The 22580-nt window shown below is 42.9% G+C and overlaps 1 protein-coding gene across 1 annotated transcript in view; it reads left to right on the top strand.

Moving 5' to 3' along the window:
- The window catches only part of LOC117446550 (plexin-A2-like), an 83992-nt gene that overhangs the window by 5026 nt on the left and 56386 nt on the right, over positions 1 to 22580 (top strand). The window contains exons 2-3 of the mRNA XM_034082816.2: positions 6560 to 7904; positions 10595 to 10777. Coding sequence (XP_033938707.1) covers positions 6675 to 7904; positions 10595 to 10777 — 1413 coding nt within the window. The 5' untranslated portion in view covers positions 6560 to 6674. The remainder of the gene's footprint in view (positions 1 to 6559; positions 7905 to 10594; positions 10778 to 22580) is intronic.

Here is a 22580-nt window from a genome sequence, read left to right as displayed (position 1 = left end):
TCGGACGGAGGAAGCAGAGGAAACATACAGGCTTCGTTGGAATAAATTCTTTGATTTCTGTGTGCAGTGGTGTGGGAATTATGGACATATGTGCTTCACAGCTTCACATGGATGCCCTGCATCAATGCGTTTGATTATTTTTCTCATTCATACACTTGCTGGGGTCTAGTCTCAGTGCCAAGTGTAATGTATACTCACTGTCAGGTCTCTACGACTCATGCATGCAAAAGCAATATAACCCTGCACATATGTAACTGAATCCGTCTGTGCAGAAATATAGATTTTATATATATTCAGTGTATACAATATATATTGTACTGATGTCAAGACAAAAAACACAGAAGACAATAAAATGACAGCCATGCTAAAGGCTGCAATTGAGCCAAATGAAAATGGCTCAGACAGAGTGCTCTTAAAGGAAAACACACAACTGGAGAGCTGTTTTGTAATGTCTCAGAGCTAGAGAGTAAATCTCACATTTCGACACCCTCATTCTTTATTCCCCTCAGCTGCACCGTCCACAGATCACTCAGAGCCCCAGTCGGACTCCTCTGTTTACCCCTTGTTCTCCTTTTCTTGCACTTAAGCGACACTAGGGGTGAGGGGTGCCGGATTAGCCGCTGCAGCAAGGCGCACATGCTGTGTGGGTCCAAAGAAAAAACGCTGCTCGATCCGTCTTCTTCTGCGCTCGCTGAATTATAGAAGACCCTCTATTGCACTCGAGCTGCATGGGTTTTCATCACAGTGCTGGAGGTCACTTTGACTTTCCCCTCTTTGCTCATCATATATGCAACACGAGGGCTTCGACAGTAGAGAGCCTGCTTGAGGTCACCAGTAACCAAGGAAGACCGACAATGAGATTTATGGAAGAGGAGACAGAGCTGAGAAGAGGAAAGGGAGGAGAAAGGCATGCATGGGTAAATCTGGCGGTGGTAGCAGAACCCCTTCATCTGGGCCCTGCTCTTAACAGCCATTTCAGATATGGTACTGTATCTGCATGTAGAATGCATACGCCCTAAGATAATGGCATGCATTGCAGAGCAGGCTGTTGACTGTGTTGTGGGGATGTGTTGGAATTGGTCCCCTTTGTCACATTTGCCTTGGCCCAGGTCCCTCGCAGCATCCTGCAGTTATTAAGAGCAGAGCGTGTTCGGTGACATACTGCTGCTTTACCGTTCCCCGCAGACGTCCTCCGCTACAATACCATCAAGATTAGTGGCCGGCTGGAGAGTACTAAAGCGTGAAATATCTGCACTGACCAATAAACTAAACAACAAGTAAGGAAAGAAAAGGCAATTACGGTTTGTTTTTGTTAATATAAAAATCATGCCGGGACACAGAAGTACCAACAAAACAAAATGAATTTATTGCAATTCTTTCCATTACAAAGCGTATCATTCATCTAAATATTTGTTTTTCGCCTGACCGAGAAAAAAGTCTAGGGGGTTCACTTCTGGTTGAATATACATTGCAGAACATAATGGGGACAATTAACCACAGGCCAACTGTCACAGTGCAGCATCAAAGTGGTGATATCCTGTGGGTATCTGCAGTGTGAGCATCCACGCTACAACGCATTATGCCCTCTAAGGCCCGAGTCTGCGTCTCTGTGAGGGGGCCTTATGAGGGAGGCGCCAACCGCCCTGGGGTGCCCCTCCACAACGCAGCCACAGATAAAACACGGTGGAGTGATCACAACACATTCCTGTTTCTAATAAACCCCACCGGTCCCATGTGATTCACTTTGACATTCATTTACAAGTCATGCTTAATAAAGACGGCATCTTCATGTCCTAATTCCCCGACTCATCACTGTAGGTACCAGCGACAGCCCCTGGCCCTGGCTCCCCCCCCACCTCCTGTCTCCGCCACGTTTGACCTACTTCTGTCTGCACAACATTGTAAACAGATCTACTAATTGCCTTCATTTATTCATTTGGAAGTCAAGTTATGTTGCGGATGGCGCCCTCCCAGCTCATTCATGTGTAATGTGTACAACGCAGGCCCTCCCCCCCCAATGACTCGTCCATGTGTATTCGCAGGAAACCCCTTACAAAAGTATCCCATGAGGCCATGTACGATTATAAACTGTAAGTGCAAATATTGTACAGTACACTGCCTAGAAGAGCTGCAGCAAAAGATTAATCCCCAAATCTGAACTCATCTCCTGGAAGGAACTCTTCGTAGCAAAAACCACTGACCCAAACATCCACGCACGTTATGACTATTGTAGTTAAGACACTTTTCCGCTCCTGTGGTCTTACACGGTTATTGCTTTTGTGCAGCCAGATAGATCCAGGCCACAAAAAACAACAGCGACAAACAATATTTGTTATCGCCTCTGAGGCTCACGCCGATGACTAAGTGTGAGCATCGAGATGTTTTCCCCTGACCTTTAAAAAGATCATGGCACGTCTGTTACAGTGTTACCGAACACATCTGATAACAACATGCAAACAACTAACTCTTTAACAGTGTGCTGTTTCTGCTAAACTAGTCTACACATTGTGTTTATTTAAGGAATAGAGATTGCCTTTATCATCATCCACTGTGTTTCCTCATCATATCAGAACAGTTACTTTTTTGCATCAAAATGTTTAAAGGTCGCCAAAAAACTTTAGTTATGAGTTACATTGCCTTAAAATAAATGTAAGTTATGAGTTTTTTTAAATACACTTAGTGATATTCACTCAAAACATTTAAAAGTTGAATTTGAATAAATGACTGACAGGGAATATGTCAACAAATTACACATAATTGTATTAGGTTAGGTAAAGTATAAGTAACGAATATTCGGTTAAACTTAAACTTAATATTATTGCTTTCAACTAACCTACAGTAATACAATTATGTGTACTTTGTTGACAGAATAGATTTAGTTAACTCCAACGTTTCATTTGTAGACTGTTATTCACAATAGCTCATTAGAATTTGAAAATCTACCCCAATTATTATTTGACATGGCCATGATTTAAGCCCTTAATGCTATCGAACATGAACAAGGACTGAGAATGATGCACATTGACAGGCTAACAAAGAAAGACCCCCTCTTCACATTCACGTCACATCTCTAATGGCAGATGGGTCAACTAACAGGAAAAAACGAACCCTTCTCTGTCTCATGAATCATGACAACCCGGGCGCTAGCTGAGGTATGACAGCATTTCACCCCAATAAAAGCTGAACTTGAGGGATAGCTTTGGTTCCACTGATCTAGATCCAGGTCAAAGGGTTGTGTTTGAGGAGCAAAAGAGGCCGGCTTCTCCCTCATCTATGCTACGCTTGGTGCCCGCTGAGAGCTGGCGTCCCCCAGAGGCCTCAGCAAACACTGTTCCTGTGTGTGAGTGTGAATGAGTCACGTCTGGGCTGGAGCGAGTCTGAGTGGCGAGGCGGAGAATTCAGCAGGGAGGACTGCGCGGGGCAAAGAGTTGTCTCTATAATCCAGGGTAAACACTGAGCAGCATGACTGCACGCCTTAGACGTGACCAAAGCCGGGAGGACAGAAATGGATGAAACCATGAGGCTGCTGCCTGCCTGACCCGCTTCGTTTGCCACCAGCACTTCCTGCTTTCTCTTCTAGTTTTTTCTCCCCGTTTCCTAATTCCTCTCGGGATTTGACAGAAGTCTCTCAATACTGAATTAACCTCTGGATGGCACTGATGGTGACTGCTGTTTAAGGTCATGCAAGACTCAAACCTGGCTTTGCAAATATCATATGGTCTGCTGTTTGGCGGTCGGATATCGAGAGCACTGTCTTGTTAATGACTTCTAGGAGGCTTGAGGTTCTGATAAGATTACAATGCAAATTACACCAAAGGTCTTTGCTCGGAAGTGTGATTTGTGATTTGAAGAATAGAAGTTCAAAGTAATGGGATTCTGCGGGACACCCCACAGAGTAAATATAATATAGATTGGTAAACACACAATGAATGTTCTGCTCCTTTTTATGAGTTAAGAGATATGCACACAAAATGTAATTTTAAAAAAAGAAGCCTACATCAAAAAGAAGAAGAATGTTTTAGAAAAAGGTTTGTTCTCAAAGCAATACAGGTTTCCGGTGTCCATTGGTTTAGGCAATTTAGTTTACTGAACACAAACACATGAATGCTTCAAAGAGTTTATATTTCAGTTTACCCAGAAGCTGTCCAAAATAAAAGGACTGTCACTGCTTCCTCTGAAAAGGCTCACAAATGCCTGAATACTCTTTTCATTGGGTTTGAACATAGAAATGGACAAATGATGAACGTCCTGGGTACATCAACACAGAAACTTCAGGGACTCATCAGATTGGAAAGCAGATGATTTGAATGATTTTCAGATGTAAGCTAGACATCCTTTTTCCTAAAATAAGGAAGATGCCAACGTGTCCTGCTAAATCTCATCTTTCTGAGCATTAATAAAAGCAAACAGTTTTTCTCTGCAGCTGGAAAAAAAGACTCACTTTTAAAAGCAGAGGAACAGATAAACAGAGCGTGACTAAGAGGTGAGAGTCATGTCATGTATCACAATTAAAGAAAAAATAAATATTAAAACTCAAATTCAGTGTGTATGAGATTAGGGCTAGGATGGAGAGGATTAAATATTGCAATCTTTTTGACCAAATACCTATAAATCTATTTTCCAACCACACTGAAGGTTTGGCTATCGGTGCATTCTCAACATACTTACAGACTTTTGATAAATAATCTTCAGTAATGTTGATAAAATGACCTAGTTTGTAAAGACAAATAATACAAATGACACTAATTTGCGGTAATACATGTTGAAACCAGGAAGATGCAAGATTCAAGCCACATGACGACCCCAAATCTAAGACGGTATAGTTTCTTATCACGATATTTGACGTTATATTGATATATTGCCCAGCCCTATGCCAGATGTTGCTCTTTGGTGGCCAAAGACGGGTGGAGTTGCTCAAACTGAGTCTGCCAAATTGAGCAGAGGAGGTCGAGACACTCGAGTGACTTCTCCCCCGATGTGAGCGTGGCGGGGACAGATGGACAGGAGACGCTGTCGAGGAGCAGGAGCAGACCCTGCCAGCTCAGTGTCAGTCCATCCGCTCCATCCCTGGCTCCCTCTCAACTCCGCCGGACGTCCTGTAAGCCAGCCAATGGAGAGCACCCACCGCATCATGACCCCCGCATTAGGATCTGACATGGCTGTCTTCATTTAACCTTTACTTATACCGGGAAGTCTCGCTGAGAAAACACCCGGTTTACAATCACAGCCAAAACACAGTTGCCGTTGAGCTAAAGCTTTCTAGCTCTTTTACATTACATGTCACTTGTTAGACGCTTTTATCCAAAGCGACGTACATACTCAGTACTGTGGACAATCCCCACAGGAGCAATTTGGGGTGAAGTGTCTTGCCCAGGGAGACAACGACATGCTGACGGCAGTGGGACTCGAACTTGCTATCCCCTGATTCGAAGTCCAGCACACTATCCACTGATCCACAGGCTCTTGGCACGGTATCTTTAGAGGAAATGAAGAAGCATTTCCCTTAAGGGGTTTGAATGATTTAGGAAAAAAAAGTATTATTAGAGGAGTGTGAAAGGGATGCTGGGCAGATAGGAAAGCCTTTAGGAGCTGGATTGGAGAAGCTTCTGGTTGCACACAGACAGGATTTAGGGCCATGTAGGCGTCTTAATTTATGGTCCGTCCTCCTATGCAGGCAGGTTTATTACTCCTGGACTACCATGAAGTAACCAGCGTGTATGAAGCCACTTTATCTACGGTGCTTGTGTTGCTCTTACTTAATTGTCTTTATTTTCAGATAAAATCCTATTTTGTTGTTCAAAATTAGCTTATTTTGTCCTTTGTATGAGAAATACCTCGCATAAAATTAAACAAGCATCACATAATAGTTTTCTGTAAAAAGACCATCAAAGATTCTCTGCCATGCATTTTCCTCATCCATCCTTCAGTCCATCCTGTGTTTGAGGGGCATTGTTTGTCCCCTGGAAATATCTACATAAAATATGCTAATGAAATTAAAGAGGGAAGTGTAAGGGCTGACGCTGCCTGGCTCTGAATCTCTAATGACTCCCTGCCATCCCTAGAAAAAAGCCTGATTATGTCGGTTGCTCTGGAGAGTGATTAACTCCTCCTGGATTCAACCATAAAACGAACAAGGCAGAGGGGAGAAAGGAAAACAGGGTGCTCAAAATATGGACGCATAATTAATACGTTTGAATCATGTAATTAGCCACCCAAACAGGGGAAAGGCGCAGCTAGTGTGCAACTGCTTTGTTCAAGTAATAGGCCACAGTTAGATCTGTCTTTCAGAGAGGCACATATAACGAGCCCCCCTGTTGATAGTGGGAATATTGGACTATCTCTCGGGTTAGTAAATACGGGGAGACAGTTTTAACAAATTATTAGTTGTTTCTTTGATGTCTAATGTGTCTGACTAAACAGAGATAGAATCGAAAACAAGTACATATATTTCTTTGCTTTAAGATGTGTCTTATGATGATACCATGAAAGCAGTTTTTCTACTCGTGAAAAGTATCAAGGATCTATTGAGTTGAAAACACTTCTTTCTTTTCTCTTTCAGAATGATGTGAAGAACACTTAAGGACGACGAGACAGCACTTCAGCTCATCTTTTCAAATCCTTGGAGACACACGATCCCAGGTGCTTTGTCTGAGCTCGGTATCTTTTGGAGCCCTATGGGGATGGGAACGTGCTTCGATAAAAGATGGACTTACTGTGGCCCTGCTAAAGGTCACCGTCCTCTAAAGGTCATGTCATGGCCCCTGGCCCTGTGGCTATTGACTCTAATCTCTGTGAATCAAAAGACGACTGTTGGACAGACTCTGAACGCCTTCCAATCGGAAAGGAGGGATTGGGCGCTGAACCACCTGACTGTGCATCAGTCTACAGGAGCTCTGTACATCGGAGCTGTCAACCGAATCTACAAATTGTCAGCTAACCTCACCCTCCTGGTGTCCCATGATACGGGGCCGGAGTATGACAACAAGGCATGTTACCCTCCACTGATTGTCCAGCCCTGTTCTGAGCCGCTTGCATCGACTGACAATGTTAACAAACTGTTGCTCATCGACTACTCCCAGAACCGGCTGCTGGCCTGCGGGAGTCTGTACCAGGGCGTCTGCAAGCTGATGCGGCTGGATGACTTGTTCATCCTTGTGGAGCCCACACACAAGAAGGAACACTACCTGTCCAGTGACAACCAGACAGGGACGATGTACGGGGTTGTTGTGCCCTCGCAGGGTCAGGATGCCACTCTGTACATCGGCACGGCTGTCGGCGGTAAACAGGACTACTTCCCGACTATCTCCAGCCGCAAGCTGCCTCGTGACCCAGAATCCTCTGCCATGCTGGACTACGAGCTTCATACTGACTTTGTGTCCTCTCTGATTAAAATCCCCTCAGACACGCTGGCTCTTGTCCCACACTTTGACATCAACTACATCTACGGGTTCGCCAGCGGCAACTTCGTCTACTTCATGACAGTGCAGCCGGAGACACCTGAGAATGGGATGCCCGCCGGCGGATCCCCTGGCGACCTGTTTTACACCTCTCGCATAATCCGCCTCTGCAAAGGTGACAAAAAATTCCACTCATACGTGTCGCTTCCTGTGGGGTGCGTACACAAAGGCGAGGAGTACCGTTTGCTGCAGGCGGCGTACCTTTCCAAGGCCGGCAGGGTTCTGGCAAAGTCGCTCAACATCAGCGCACAGGAGGACGTGCTCTTTGCCGTTTTCTCCAAGGGACAGAAGCAGTGCCACGACCCTCCAGATCACTCCGCTCTCTGTGTCTTCACCATCCAAGACATCAATACACGCATTAAGGAGCGTCTGCAGTCCTGTTACCAAGGAGAGGGAAATCTGGAGCTGCACTGGCTGCTGGGGAAAGACGTGCAGTGCACCAAGGCGGTAGGTGGACTATAGAGGGAGAAATGGTCTGATTTGCCACTTATAACACACATTTAGTTTCAATATAAAAGGTGGTGAGCAGCATTGATATAGATTTACTAAAAATGGGTTATCCACAACAATGATTGAAGCTTTAATAGCTTTTAGGCAGGGAACACGAGCTTTGCTGAAGACACCATTGAGGTTGTTTAGGATCCCACAAGAGCAGAAGAGCTGGAGGAGATTAATTCCACAATGCTAATCAGAGGAGTTCTGTATTGAGCTTTGATTTTATTCAGGGTTTGAGCACTGACTCCCCCCCGCTCTTCTTCCTTCTACTCTTGTCGCTGTCAGCTGTTTTGAACCCTTTGAGACCTGTTCTTGATCTTGAGAAAAAAGAGCTTTCTTGTAAATGTCCAAGTCTGTTCCCTCAGTGAAAGCTATAATTCTGCATAATGAGTGGCTTTCATCGAAACAAGTTGAAAGCGACCCATAAAAACAATGATGTTCATCGCATCCATGGCTCTTGAATTTCACAACATGATTTGATTTCACCATGCCATCAAACAAATAAGATGTGATGTAATTGATAAAGGCAACAGAGGGAGGAAGGAGACCCATAATAATGCTATAAATTGCTCTGACCGTGCAGTTAACCAAAGAGCGTTATATTTCAATTAGACTGTTAATGAAAGGCAAGGTTCCAGCTTTGTTAAGATGTCATTAGATACTGTGTTTTTTTGGTAACATGATTCATTGGTTAGGATTAGCCATGTCGCTTTTTGAGGATGTGTTGTTATCAGATATTTTCCTTCCTGTGTCAAGAAAAAAAACAAAAAAACGACTTATACAAATATTAAAGACCAAGGGGGTTTATTAAGCGACTTTATATAGTAGACTCTCAGACTCCCAATACTCTGACAGGCTGTAAGTCAAAAGGGTGCATTATGCTAAATCAGGGGTGTCAAACTCAATTTCAATCTGGGCCACATCAGCATTATGACTGCACTCAAGGGCCGGTTGTAACTTTAAGACTATATAAAAATACATTTATAATATATAAAATAATGTATATATTACATGATTGCCTCTGCATTGGATTATTATCGGATAGGGTAATAACTTCATAATTAACTACGTCTGAAAGCAGAAGTCTAGGGCAAATTATTTCAAGTATCTTCAGTGAGAATGTCACAAAATGATTTATAAAGAAAAGCCACATTCTTGAAAAACAAAACAAAAAAGTGAAATTTTGAAAATAAATGTACATAAAAAAAAATTATTCCGAGAAAAAGTCAAATTCTAAGAAAAACGGCATATTTTGAAGAAAGAAAGTGACATTCTGAGAAAAAATTTCTAATTTGAGATGCATTGTGGGACATGTAGTTTATGGGCAACGTGCTTCTGTAAATCCCCACGTAACCATATAATAAACATATTATATTCTTTGCAAGCTCTTGTGAAAATGAGGTTGCGGGCCGGATTTGGCCCCCGGGCCTTGAGTTTGACACCCCTGTGCTAAATGGTCATTTCAGCACTCAATTCAAATGCCTGCTAAATTATAGTATATAATGTATGCATTCAATTTCATGGCAATCAGTCCAATAGCTGATAAGACTTACACTCTAAAATGACACATTTCAACTTGCGGTGTCGCTAAATGAAACATAATAATTTTCGTCAGTAGGATTCATCCTCTGGAGACTTTGAATGTCGGGTGATACTGTAGATGAATCCCTTATACAGTATTTCTGAGGATTATTTCCAAGAAGTTCAAATTTACATAAAAAATGTGTCAGCAGACTTCCAGATGGTTAACGTCAAATGCAGTGAATAGGAACTCTTGAAACTCTTGAAACATATATTCTAATGACTTATGTTCACATAAGCAAATACAATATTCTGTTTCAAAAATGAAAGGCAAATAAAGTCTTATTTGGGGTAACATAGGAAATGTGTTTTTGCTGAGTTGACTACACCGATCACATTCAGTAAACTAAGGTACATTGATGGAAGGAAAACAACAAAAGATGAATATGCCTAGGAATTCAAGGAGGTGAAATAAGAAATTAGCTGCCCTAAAAGGTAGATGCATACAGTGAGTGGCAGGCAATTAGCAAAGGTTTGAAGTGAATGTTAGTAGATGTAACAGGACTGCAAAGCATGCAGCTCTCTTTGATGCTTAATCAAAACCTGACATCTCTTGTGCTGAGTGTTTGTGTGATGTCAGATCGAGTGATCTTAAAATCACAGAAAGAGGCGCAAAATACACAGCGTTCCTCGCGTTTGCCATCAGCAATTAGTCTGCCCCACGAATTTGCCCGCTCTGAGGCTTGTTGATTAACGCGGCAGAATGAACCTTCTTGAAGTAACCCAGAAAATGGTGCACCTAATGCATGTGGGGCTTGCCAAAGGTCAGTTTGAGTTTTTCTCTTGTATTCGTATGTGTCTGCAGTGATCTCAGTCATTTTTCCAGCTCCCACTTACGCTCTTCCCCCTTTCTCGTACCTCCACCTCCCCTCCTTACATCTGTCATCTTCACTTCTCCTCCCTCTCACTCTCCCCTCTTCTCTATCCCTCCCTTTTTAACCTCTTCTCCTGTTTTCTTCCCTTCGCCTCCTCGAAAACAACATCTCTGACTTTCCACTCTCAATGCCTTCTTCATCTTCTCCCCAACACCTGTCACTAACCCCCTCCCTCTCTCCACGCAGCCCGTTCCCATCGATGATCACTTCTGTGGCCTGGATATAAACCAGCCCCTGGGAGGTTCGCAGCTGGTGTCGGGTCGCACGGTGTTCACTGAGAGCAGGGACAGGCTGACCTCTGTCACCTCTTACGTCTACAACGGACACAGTGTGATCATCCTGGGGACCAAGAGCGGACGGCTGAAGAAGGTGAGAACAGAAATGCAGTCACTGACAAGCAGGACAGGCTAAAACTGCCTTTTTCACACACTGAACTCAATACTGAGGGAATGCGTGGTTGTTGAGAGCAAAGAGATGCAACCAGATCCACTTGATGACAAATGACTGCACTTATCTACTCAAAACACAACAATGATTTATTGAGGCTGCTATTGATGACCCATTGGCATCTCTGTCAGGGAGATTTATCTTCCTGTTTCAGATTTTCAATACAAATGCAAAATGGAGCCTGGTCCTAGACCTCTGAATCACTGCCCACAACTCAAGCGATTTCAAATAAGTCTGATGCAGTGCCCCTTTACAGCTACTGTACTTCCTTCCAAATGTAATTAGAGGTTAGTAAATGGGACTAACAAAGGGAAAGTCATGTTTCTAAAGCTTACGAGTTAAAAACGAGCAACAGAAAAATGGCTAAAATGCTTGGATGAGATTGATGCAGGCTATACAAGTTGCAACAATCTCAAGCATCAAGTCCAAGCACAGAAATAACTTTAATTATCCAATTCATATTATAAATGTTGACATTTCAAGTTAATTGCTCATCATAAGTGCTACATGTCTCTGTCAACTGAAAATGAATTCACCAGGACATATTGACGGAGTGTGTTTTGTAGGAAGGTACCTGACCTGATGACACATGAACAAATGAAAACTGATGATTTTAAAAGACTTACAGCACTCCTTTAAAGTTTGGGGAATTGCGAGCGTAAGACAACAAAAAGAATAGTCAAAATGTCCTTATTTGTAGGGTCAAAGTCTGAAAATGTTTAACCCTACATTTCCCACAATGCAACATATAGCATATCTTTGTTCGTCCTTTCCTTTGGCGTAAATCAAACTCATTTTGTAACTAATGCTCTTTGGTAAGAATTTGACGAGTCCATGCCAAGCCCTAAATAACCCTGATGACTTTATTGATATCAACACTGTCTGACATAACCAAGCTCCTTAAGAGAACATTGTTGAAATGTCCCTTTAATGTCTTACATCATTTAAAAAAAGTTTCTGCCACGCAACTCCAGATTTCATCATTTATTAGTTGGCAACTAGAAATCCACCGACAGCTGTTTATGCCTCTCTTTCTACCGGGCACATTTAGGTAATAATGATCTTTAAGCCATTAACACTAATTCATGTAATTATGTGATCAATTAATACCCTAATTAGCATGACTAGTTATGTTTAATGCATCACGGTGATTATGTGGGACATTATGCTGAACAAAGGGGCAGTAATCATGCAGCGCTGCATCTTCAGCCTTTTGGGCTGAGGACAAATCGATGTGAATTTCCACCCATGACAACTTGAGCCACGACTGAAGCACAGGCCTGTTCCTCCGGCGCCTTTGTATTAGTTGCATTAGTAACAGGAAATAATGTGCCTCTCGTGCCTCTTGTTTAACACTGTCCTGGTGGATTTTGGTTTGAATAACGTTAAGCATTATGAAGTATTTAACGGGGCAATTATCTCTGTGTACTTGACATGGATTTTTGCATATTGAATAACACAGTGCTGTCTGTATCTTTAAGGCTGAGTCTAATTATTTCTTGTGTATTGTGAGTAGGGATGGGAACGATTCATCGAATATTTTAGTTTTTTCGGAAGGGTATCTAAGTTGATTACATATCAAATGGAATAATTCAATGTATACGACAGTGCCATAGCTAAGTGTGTTAGGTCTAAAGGTGTGTTTTGCTCCGCTCACCGGCCCCTCACAGCGGGCAGAGCTGCAGGTGCTGTTCTCTCTCTCTCGCGTCCGGTTATACTTCACTCGCGTTTATGTCCAAATCCATCAGATCTAGCTAGTTCTAGCCAATGATACGGCTGCTGCCCCTCCCTACACGCAGACCACGCAGACTCAAACCTCATCTTATGCCCACATTCCAGCTGAGAGGGTCTTCTCTACAGCTGGCCTGATTGTGAACCGCCTCTCCCCTGAGTAGACATGCTCATATTCTTAAAGAAGAATGAGTATTGAATAGCTGCATTCTGTGCATAGGCCCTGTTACATGATGATCTCTGTTGTAATAGGGTTACGTTACCCTAACCCGTTGCTCCTGTATGATCCCTCTTTCATTTAAAACAAGTTATGTGTTAAGCATGAAAGCTGTAGGCTATAGCTGTCAACTGTTCAAACTGTGATCACCAGTTCAATACATTTGACAAATTCCACTTGGTTTCTATACTTATTTGAACATGTATTTATTTAATTTTTCAAAATTAATTAATTAATTAATTATAAAACACACACCAGTGAGTCACACTGTTGAACTGGGTGACACGTTTCTTCATTATGATGAATTTAGGCACAGTGGTTTACTGAGTCACCCCACATATATTGTTCTGCTGCCATAAATACTCCCTATCACACCAAATCTGCAGCTGAAAATAGACCGCAACACATGCCCATTCTAAAATATGACAGTGCCCAGCTGTTTTGGGAACTACTTAGCTTAAGCCTTAACATGACACACTAGTGAACTGTTTTAGAGTCGGCACAAACTACACGGGTTGACACAGGCCAGGTAATTCTTAAACTGTTAATATATTGACTAAAGCCATTGGTTCAGTTGGCATAACATTAGTTTATAATAAGAAAAATAGAATATTGCCAATCATATTCCTTCAAGCCTGCTTTAGTATTCCTTCAATGTGAGGTTTCTGCTGCTCTGCTGTGCTTGCATCACCCGCTCTCGTGTGGATTGAGGATTAATAAATACTGTCCTGACAAGTACAGACTGACAAGTGTATGATTGAAAGGAACTAGTTCAAACGTGTCATATGGCCGTGTCTGAAGGCAGAAGTGTTTATAGCTGTACTGATCGACCGCAGCTGTCTTAGAGAGGGGCGATAAAAGATAAACATTGAAATGGGAATATTGATGCGCACTTTAAGACTCAGAGTCACCTTAAAGCATTCATAATGTTGAAAGAAAATAAGTGTAGAAAAATAAAAGGAGGGATTAAAAGAGACTCAAGTCCTGACCATTTAAGGGCTGTTTTCATTAATAAGCAATTAGAAATATAATAATATAATAGTTGGAAAAATAATACCAATAGCTATATAGTCTTAGTATTCATTTAGGTAGGTTTGGTATGCACAAGCAGTCACGGTACAGATGTACTGGAAACAGACATCTATAGAAACGTATCATCACTCAAATGTTCCTCCGTCTTTTCTTTTCATCGCTTTAAGACCCTTTGCACCAGGCCCACGGACATAAGATGACCTCTTTCTAAGCGGTTCATAGAGTTGATTTAGCTCATTGACATCATATATCATTTGAAATACATACTGTACTGATATATTATAATCAAGTTCCTATAAGGCTTGTTTTCTGATATAACTGAATTGACTTGGTAGTACCGGGGGGCTCTGCTTTCTGCACAGTCGCACAGGCATGCAGCTGACTGAGGAAATGTGCGAGAGGACTGTTGTGACATTAGCCCGGGGGCCTCAGTCTTATGAGGAGCAATCTGTCTGACACACACAACACACACGCTCACACACACGGTCCAGACTGGGAGCACAGATAGCATCACTGCAGCTCTTTCATTGGATACAAAATAGCCTGACAGAAAGAGAGAGAGGGACTGTCTGAGGAGAGAACAACAGAAACAGAGGTCAAAAGACTGAAACAATAAGTGAGGAAAGGAGGAAAGAATTCAGGAAGAGAGAGAAGGAAAATCACAAAGAACAAGTATGTTGCATGTTCTCAGGAGGTGTGTGTTAGGAACATAAGGAATCCATCATTACTGCTTTAAGTGCAGAGTGTCTAAAGGGCCAGCGTGTGTCATTACTCTGACAGAATGAGCAGCCATGACTCAGACTCCCAGGAGCCCCGGGGGAGCGCAGGGTCACCTCTCCGAGCCTATTCCATCACCCCTAAATGGACATGCCGAGTGGAAATGGGGCATGACAACAAATGCCATCAGCAGATCACTCCAGCAGCAGGGCCATTGCAAAGGTCAAACCTGCCACAGGAAGGGTGCAACCGGGGTCAAAGGTCACAGGGATAACCACCATCCGGGCTGCATGCAGCATATGGATGAATCCGTCAACATCTCTCGTTTAGCCTGCTCCTCGTCCAGATTTACAACAGGATATTTCTATCATCACCTGCCACCGTGTGTTGCCTTAGGGCCGAGGCAGTTGATTTTAGCTGAGTAATATGACCCGGGGGGTAACTGATGTGTTAATACAAAGGGGCTGTTGCACGTTACATGACGTGCACTAATGAGGTGAATCCAGGTAAAAGCCATTATTACTCACTGATCCCTGTTTAAATCTATTCCAGTCCCAAAGCAGGACGAGTTGATTAATATCACTTTTAGTTGCAAAGTTTCCTTTTGATAGCTAAATGCTAGGGGCAACACATTGCTAAATTAGCAGTCATAGAGTCACATCAAGGTTTATACCAATTGTTGCGACAATAATGAGTTTGATGGTGTGGCTCTTGGTGATGATGCGGAAAAAAAATCAAGCAAGCTCTACAAAGACTGTGCCAGAGATCAAACCACAGGTACACAACATGGAAAGAGAAAGTGAACTTGGTACATACAAATCTTTCAAATAAAAATCACCGGGTTATCTGAGTTTACTAAATCTTAAGAGAAGATCTCTGAGAATAATGTTACTATTGAAATGTAGACAGTTAAAGATGGTGGTAGCTCACACATGTGTTCAGTGATGCATGATTGAAAGGATCATTTATCTCTTGAAAAGATAATATGAATCACAGTTAGTGGCTACTGACTTAACTGAACAAATCAATTCAAATTGGGAAAGAGATTTATAATTTTGTTTTAGTACCAGTGCTATGTTTTGAAGGGGCCCTATTTAGCTAATTATTGTGTTCATTTTTGTGTTTCCATGCTTTGATGTTAAAGGTATTTCTTGTTCTCATACCGAGTCCAATTGTTGAGCTTCAGGCAGAGTGTGTGGGAGAGAAAATCCCTTTGGAGGGAACTTTGGGTTTGTAGCCATGCAGACCACATGCACAACAACCTATATCACACACTCCACTACAGGAAAGGGAACACCTCCAAAAAGCATAATAGGGCCTCTTTAAGTTAGAATTGGCACAAGGGGTTAACTATAGGCCAACTATAACTGTAACACAGATAATCATGACCATGCAACCACACTTCTATATTTCTCTCAACAGTTACTGTGTTTACTGTCTTTCATTCACTTTGTGCATTATAGCAACATTAGCCTTATGTAATCACTGTGCTATCACCAAGCCGACTGACCGATCACAGTATTTGTGTCGTTAATACGAGTGTAGTTACATTTTTTACGAAGCTAAGCTGCGGTGACTACTTGTGCAGGCTATGTTGTTACACTGTAACCACTTAACATTGCTACTATACATTTATATCTGGTTATTTTTAATTGGACAGTTTTTCCTGCCTTTCCTGCTGTGGGGCTCTAAACAAACACGTTGCCCCAGGGGCTAAACACCATTCCACTTTTTCCACAAGGACAGCATATTTGTGTCTCTATGCTACCATATCCTAGCTAGTGAGTAAGCATAAAACACTCCGCAGATACATAACGGGCGTTTAATGGAATAGATGTTCTGAGGAAATGTTTTTGCAGAAGGACCACAATGGCATACAGAGAGCAATCAGATGTAACATGACATACTGAATCTGTTATGACGTGTATTGTGAGATAGTTTCTGGAAGGTTGATGTTCAAACCTTGGGTCTCCATAAGCTTGGGAGTGAGATCTAATGGAGAAGCTGTAGTTGAACTGAAGCATCATACACTTGAACCCTTAACCTGCATCAACAATGTTCAAACAAGCCTCAGATGCCTTTACTGGTCCATCATTGTAAGAGAACATTAGTTCTGTGCTAGTAAATATAATTTGAAAGATGAACACGCTTAAATATTAAGGTAGTGCAGTGTTAAACAAAAATAAAACCAACCAGCACATTACCTCAGTGTTTCACAGCTTTCCTTAGAAAGGGAGAAAGAAAGCCTTAGTCAAATATTCTAATGGGAAATAGCGGATTCATTATGGCTTATTGAGAGTACACGGGTGGGGACATTCTCCAGTCCGCGGCTAAATGACTTGGACTTTTCAAAGTCACAGTTTGCTACGAAGACCCAGGAAGAGGAGATTTGGCGATTGCAATCATTCAGAATGAACTTTCAGAGGAGGGGAGGGGCAAAGGTTGATATGCGTGTTTGAGGGTAAATTGAAAGGATTTCCATAACTGCACGAAGGGAGCTGAACCTGAGGGTGAAAGCCTTCAGAGCGGATCGCCATTAGATGTCTTAGTGCAGCCGAAATGGTATTAAGAAAGGCAATCTTGTGATAACAAAGAGAGGTGTCCTTCTGTCTGCAGTTTTATTTAGCAGCTCCATCTCTCTCTCTACCACTCCCTTTGTCCTCCCTTCCCTCTCTTTCTGTTCTTTTTCTCCTGCTCACACACATGGAAACACACAAGAGGACTGTGACTGCATTGCGGTCAGCAAAATGAAGACCATACGGGTGCCATGAATTGTTCCACTGTCCCCCTCCCACTGCTTTTGTTGGTGGGCCATGGGAACCTGGCAAACAATGGGAATGATTGGAGGGACAAGGGGGGGCGTGCGGAGGAGGACAGGAAACAGAGAATAGGAAACCATGTCCTCAAGGAGAGAGAAGAGACGTGAACATGCTGAGACTGAGAGGAGACTGTGGTTGAGTTGTAGAAATGGTGGTATGGAGAGTTGGAAGCTCGCCATGCAGCTGAAGGTTAGGGGACAGTTGGGCTGTAGCAACTGGAAGGCTTTTAACAATAACCCTCTAAAACACATGCATGGACACGCCATCTCTCTTCCAACCCAGTTGCTAATCGTGTTTAGGTATGGGCACTTTCCAAAAACCAGCGTATCTAGTGTAGTGGCTGGGATCAATACGCCTCTCTTTGTGACGGTAGTTAATGTGAAGGCTGACTGATTAGTCCTCTCCTGTAATACATCTCCACCTCAGTAACCCCCCTGAACGCTCATCTCTCCCATCAGCTCTATCCCTGTCCGTTGTCTCATTAGCATTCACAGAGCCGTGATGGTTATATGGGCTAATCAATGCCCGCTCTCCTCGGCTGTCGTCCTCGATCGGACCATATGCACAGCCACTCAACCTTAAAGGTGGCCAGTTGTCTCGCCCTTATGTCGCTGCATGCCCCGTGTCACAATATTGAGGCAAGCTGCTGCCAAAATCTATCTGGCTTACAGTCTGTGTATTTCCACTTTCAATCTAGTCCCATGTGTATTTTCATTCCGTGCCCCTTTTCCAGTCGTACTTAAGATGCAAGTGTGGTTTCCTTCCAAATTGTGACATATTTACTTTTTGTGGTTTTACATGAAAAACAATGCTTTTCTGAAAAGGAGTTGTTTGCATGCATGACTCAGTGATTTCCAGCTGAATGTAATGTACCGCCTGAATAAGACAAGTTAATTATAGCAGAAATGAACCAACTTCTCTGTGTTTGTCGGGCAGAGCCGTCTGCAGGGACAGATGAAGCCTTGTCTGAGTGGCAGATTGGAAATGATTGGTTCAACAGAGTGCTCCGTGCATCCTGGGTCATCATCCATATGTTTAGGTTAGCTGGGTGAATGTGAAGGCCACCGACCGGCTGGCCACATATGGACACAATTTTGATTTTTGATTGGACAGCCATTACCACATCAACATTGTAAACGGAAAAGCAGAGGTTTGAGGACATTTCCATGTATACTTCCTCTCAGCGTGAATACACTCATCTCCTGAAATGCATCCCCAAATCAACCCCATATGTAAATGCTCACAAGAGAGACATTTTGGTGAGTGGATTGCTCATGCAAGGTCTGGCAGCTTTACAACGGAGCCAACCCCGACTCTAGCCAAGTGCCATCTAAGAAGACTGGCTTTTTTTTGTTTTCTTTGGCTCTCACAGGATGAGAGAGCAGCCGAGCATTTAAGATGCAAACCAAGCCCCAGAAAAGGAGGCTGTTTTCGTTAAGAGCGCATGAGCTCAGGTTGCGTATCTGTTTGTGGAAGCAATACTAAGCTGGGTTGTTTATATCCATCACCGGTTGTGCAAGGGAATTTCAGCAGCAGGAAGGATATTGCTGTTATTGGCTTGAATATTCATCATGGGTTAAATATATATCCCATTGGACTGTGAGACGCTGGGAAGACGAGCTCACTGAGGTCACATGGACATGTGGTATTAATGGCAAATCTCCTCGAACATGACTCGGACCCCACAAGGGTTATCAGCTTGCATTTCAAAAGAGGTTTACTGAGGCTCTTTTGGAATATATGTAGACCTTGATATTGACCTCAAAGCAATGTCTTCACTATAAGACCACATTAAAGCATCTGACGCGGATCAGATCGTTTTTACGATATACAACAGCTAAGCATTTGATTGAAATCGGCACGAGTGAGACTTTAAAGAAGAGCCCGTTGTTGTCCTGCTGCGGATCATACACAGGATGCATTCATGTTGACATCATGCACACGTATGTCAAGTGAGAAGGGGCCTCAGCTTGCATGGTATGGATCGTTGCACATTGGCTGTGTGTCCCTGGTATCCATGATAATGTATTGATCCAACGAGTGATCATGCACAGAATTTACAACTACGCATTTAATGGGAGCACCCAACAAAAGGGAGAGCGTGCGTAGTGTTTCTGTGTCTCTTTGTTTGCTCGCATCTGCGTAGGTGAGTGTGTGTCTGTGTGTGCCACTTGTGTGTGTCTTTCCCTGTAAGCAGGCTCATTATAAAACCAATTAAACCCGCCTTGCTCTCATTATAGAGCTGTGGGGCTCAAGGAGAGATTGAGGACCTGTTGTACTCCCAGAGGCCTGCTGCCGGGTCAGCCCTGTTTTAAATGATAAAAACACTTTTGAATCCGCTGAAATCAAACACCACGGAACGGTCACGATGGGTCAGTATCAGTCTGAGCTCATTCCTGAACCCCTGGCCCTCAGTCAACTTCATTACCCCCCAACTAAAAACACAAAGAGCTCAAAGCTTCTCCAGACTGGATTGTTTTTGTTTTTTAAAACATGGTTTCATCACAAAAACGCTTGCATGCTCTGGTTTCTATCTCTGCTATTTATGAAAGACAGAGTGTGGGAAACAATAATGTAAACTGGCTCCATGACTGCGTGGGATAGTGGTGCTGTCAGAGTAGGAATATGATGAGGAGGAGGAGGAGGAGGAGGAGACGAAGGCAAAAGAGGAGACAGAGCAAGAGAAAGACACCAGACAATGAGCATAGAGAAAGAAGCTTAGCTCGGAGACAAATCTGTATATGAAATAAGTATTTAAAGAATGGGATTTTGCATGGTGTCGAGGTAGTAGCCAGTGAGAGACAGTCGCCTCAAATGATCTAGAATCAACAGGAAAAATCATGTCGCTATTGTGTTCATTACTTTGTATTTGGGAGACGTTGCTCTCTTCTCTGTACCCTACAGTATGTACGCTCCCACCCACATAACACACACACACACACACACACACACACACACACACACACACACACACACACACACACACACACACACACACACACACACACACACACACACACACACACACACACACACACACACACACACACACACACACACACACACACACACACACACACACACACACACACACACACACACACACACACACACACACACACACACACACACACACACACACACACACACACACACACACACACACACACGTTTGCACATATTGTCCCCTCCCTTCTTCATCTTTGGCGGACGGATGGAGAGGCACAGCTGCCTGGAAGGTGTAGGCGTTGATTGATAGATGAAGTTTTGGGGCCCATGGGATCCAATCATGTAATCAGTGTGTATTGATTGACTGTCCCCATTGAGAGACTGCTGAGACTCTGCCACCATGTGCGGCGCCAGAGCTGGCACGCATTCAACAATCTTTTGTAGTCAAATTTGATTGTGGTGGCAAGGTCGCCTGGGTCCACGCGTCGGGATGCGTGCAGGGAAGACGGGCGTAATCGCACTGCAGACGTATCGCAACACTTCCACCATGCTCAGCTCCAAATCCTCATCATCTTGCATTTATTTCAATTATTATGATTGAGAAATTAATTCAGCTTCACTGTAATTGCATCACATGGTTAATGATCCAATCTCCCTGGAATTTAAATAAGGCTTCACATAGCTAATAAGGATGTTCCAGCTACCCTGCGTTTCTCAGACTTTTCTCTTATTTCACATTTCTGACTTATATTTCAAGTGTCAAGTTATCATCTCGGTATGATGCAATTCACATCATTGCGGCACCAATTGTGAAAGATTGGAGCCATGATTGCAAATAAATATATTTTTTGTGAAATAACGTTTTTTTAAGGACATTCCTCAAAAAGACACAGAGCAATGGTTACGCAATATACATCAGACAAAAAAGGGTTTCTTTTCAGTAGTATTACCAACATGTAGTTTATATCAGCAGTAATAGGGTTTTTCAGCTCACTCACCACTTTACATCTTAACCAACACATCCTTACAAGGCTGCATCTCGACAGCTCCGACATCAGTAAGCCACTTGTTAGTAAGACAGCTCGGCTTATTTGTTTCCCTCACTGCAACAGCACATCTTGTTTGTAGACAGAGGTGGGAGTATAGAGAATTGAAAGCCCTTCACCAGTGGGCATCTGTTTTTCCATGCTTGCATTTAATAAGCCCCAAAAGATAAGAGTGCTGCCTGAAAGTCATTCTAAAGTCAAATTAAGGCTGAGCTCACTGAACACATTTCCAAACTCGACTGGGTAACGTTACCTCAGGGTAAGGATCTGATTCGCAACTGAATGAGGAGCGGCAGATGTTTTCTGTGTCATCTTCTCCATCTACAATGAACGTTCCTTTTCTAGGTGACATAAATGAGTAATGAAGAGATTTCTCTACTGCTCACTTCTTGCTTCCATTAAGAATCAGTGAGTTACTTCAGGGCACTTCATGTTCCTGTAGAAATGAACAAGCTGTCATTTCACATAAGCAGCCTCTGGGTTTATAATCTAGTGTCTTCATTGATTTATATACAGTAGAGTATTCACAACTGATTTGTCATGATTGGATTTCAGTTAATTTTGACTGAACACAAGTGTACAAGAGGAGGACATTTTGTACACTGGTACAATGGTTACATTTAAATGAATATTCAACATTCTATAACACATAGGTTTGAGCAAGCTCTCTGATTGGTCAATAGGCGTGTTTGATTCCACGATCAAACAACGATCAAATAGAACGTGCCTAATCACAAAGTATCCAGTGGCCTACACACGCCACTAGCCTACCGAAACTACTTCCATGAGCCTACATCGTGTGGTTTCCATAGCGACACACAGCCGTTACACTGTTATACATTGTCTCTCGTTGGAAATCGGTAGCTACAAAATGTCAGATTTTAAAGTTAACTTTGATTTGTTGGGGGGCCTCAGTATTGATGAATGGTTGGACATGGACACAGACAGAAAGATGTGGAGCAACGCGCTTTTTGCCGGTCCGGGACACGCCATGAAACGCCACTGGAGGAAAGCTCTTCCTATAACGTAGTCCTACCCGTGAACACCACAGCACCACCTGCAAAAAAGTCTGGCATGGAGTTCATGGAGAGCTGTTTCAAGAATTGCACTTTTAATGGCAGCATGAACATCCACCTTCATTCTGAACCCAAAATGTTTCAGCACCATGGACAGCCTGATTTGATTTGTTCCGCTATTCCCACACAGTGATTACT

This window comes from Pseudochaenichthys georgianus, chromosome 5, assembly GCF_902827115.2.
Source record: "Pseudochaenichthys georgianus chromosome 5, fPseGeo1.2, whole genome shotgun sequence".
Lineage (NCBI taxonomy): Eukaryota > Metazoa > Chordata > Actinopteri > Perciformes > Channichthyidae > Pseudochaenichthys > Pseudochaenichthys georgianus.
Note: the sequence above shows the minus strand (reverse complement) of the source record. Positions and strands in the feature narration are given on the sequence as shown.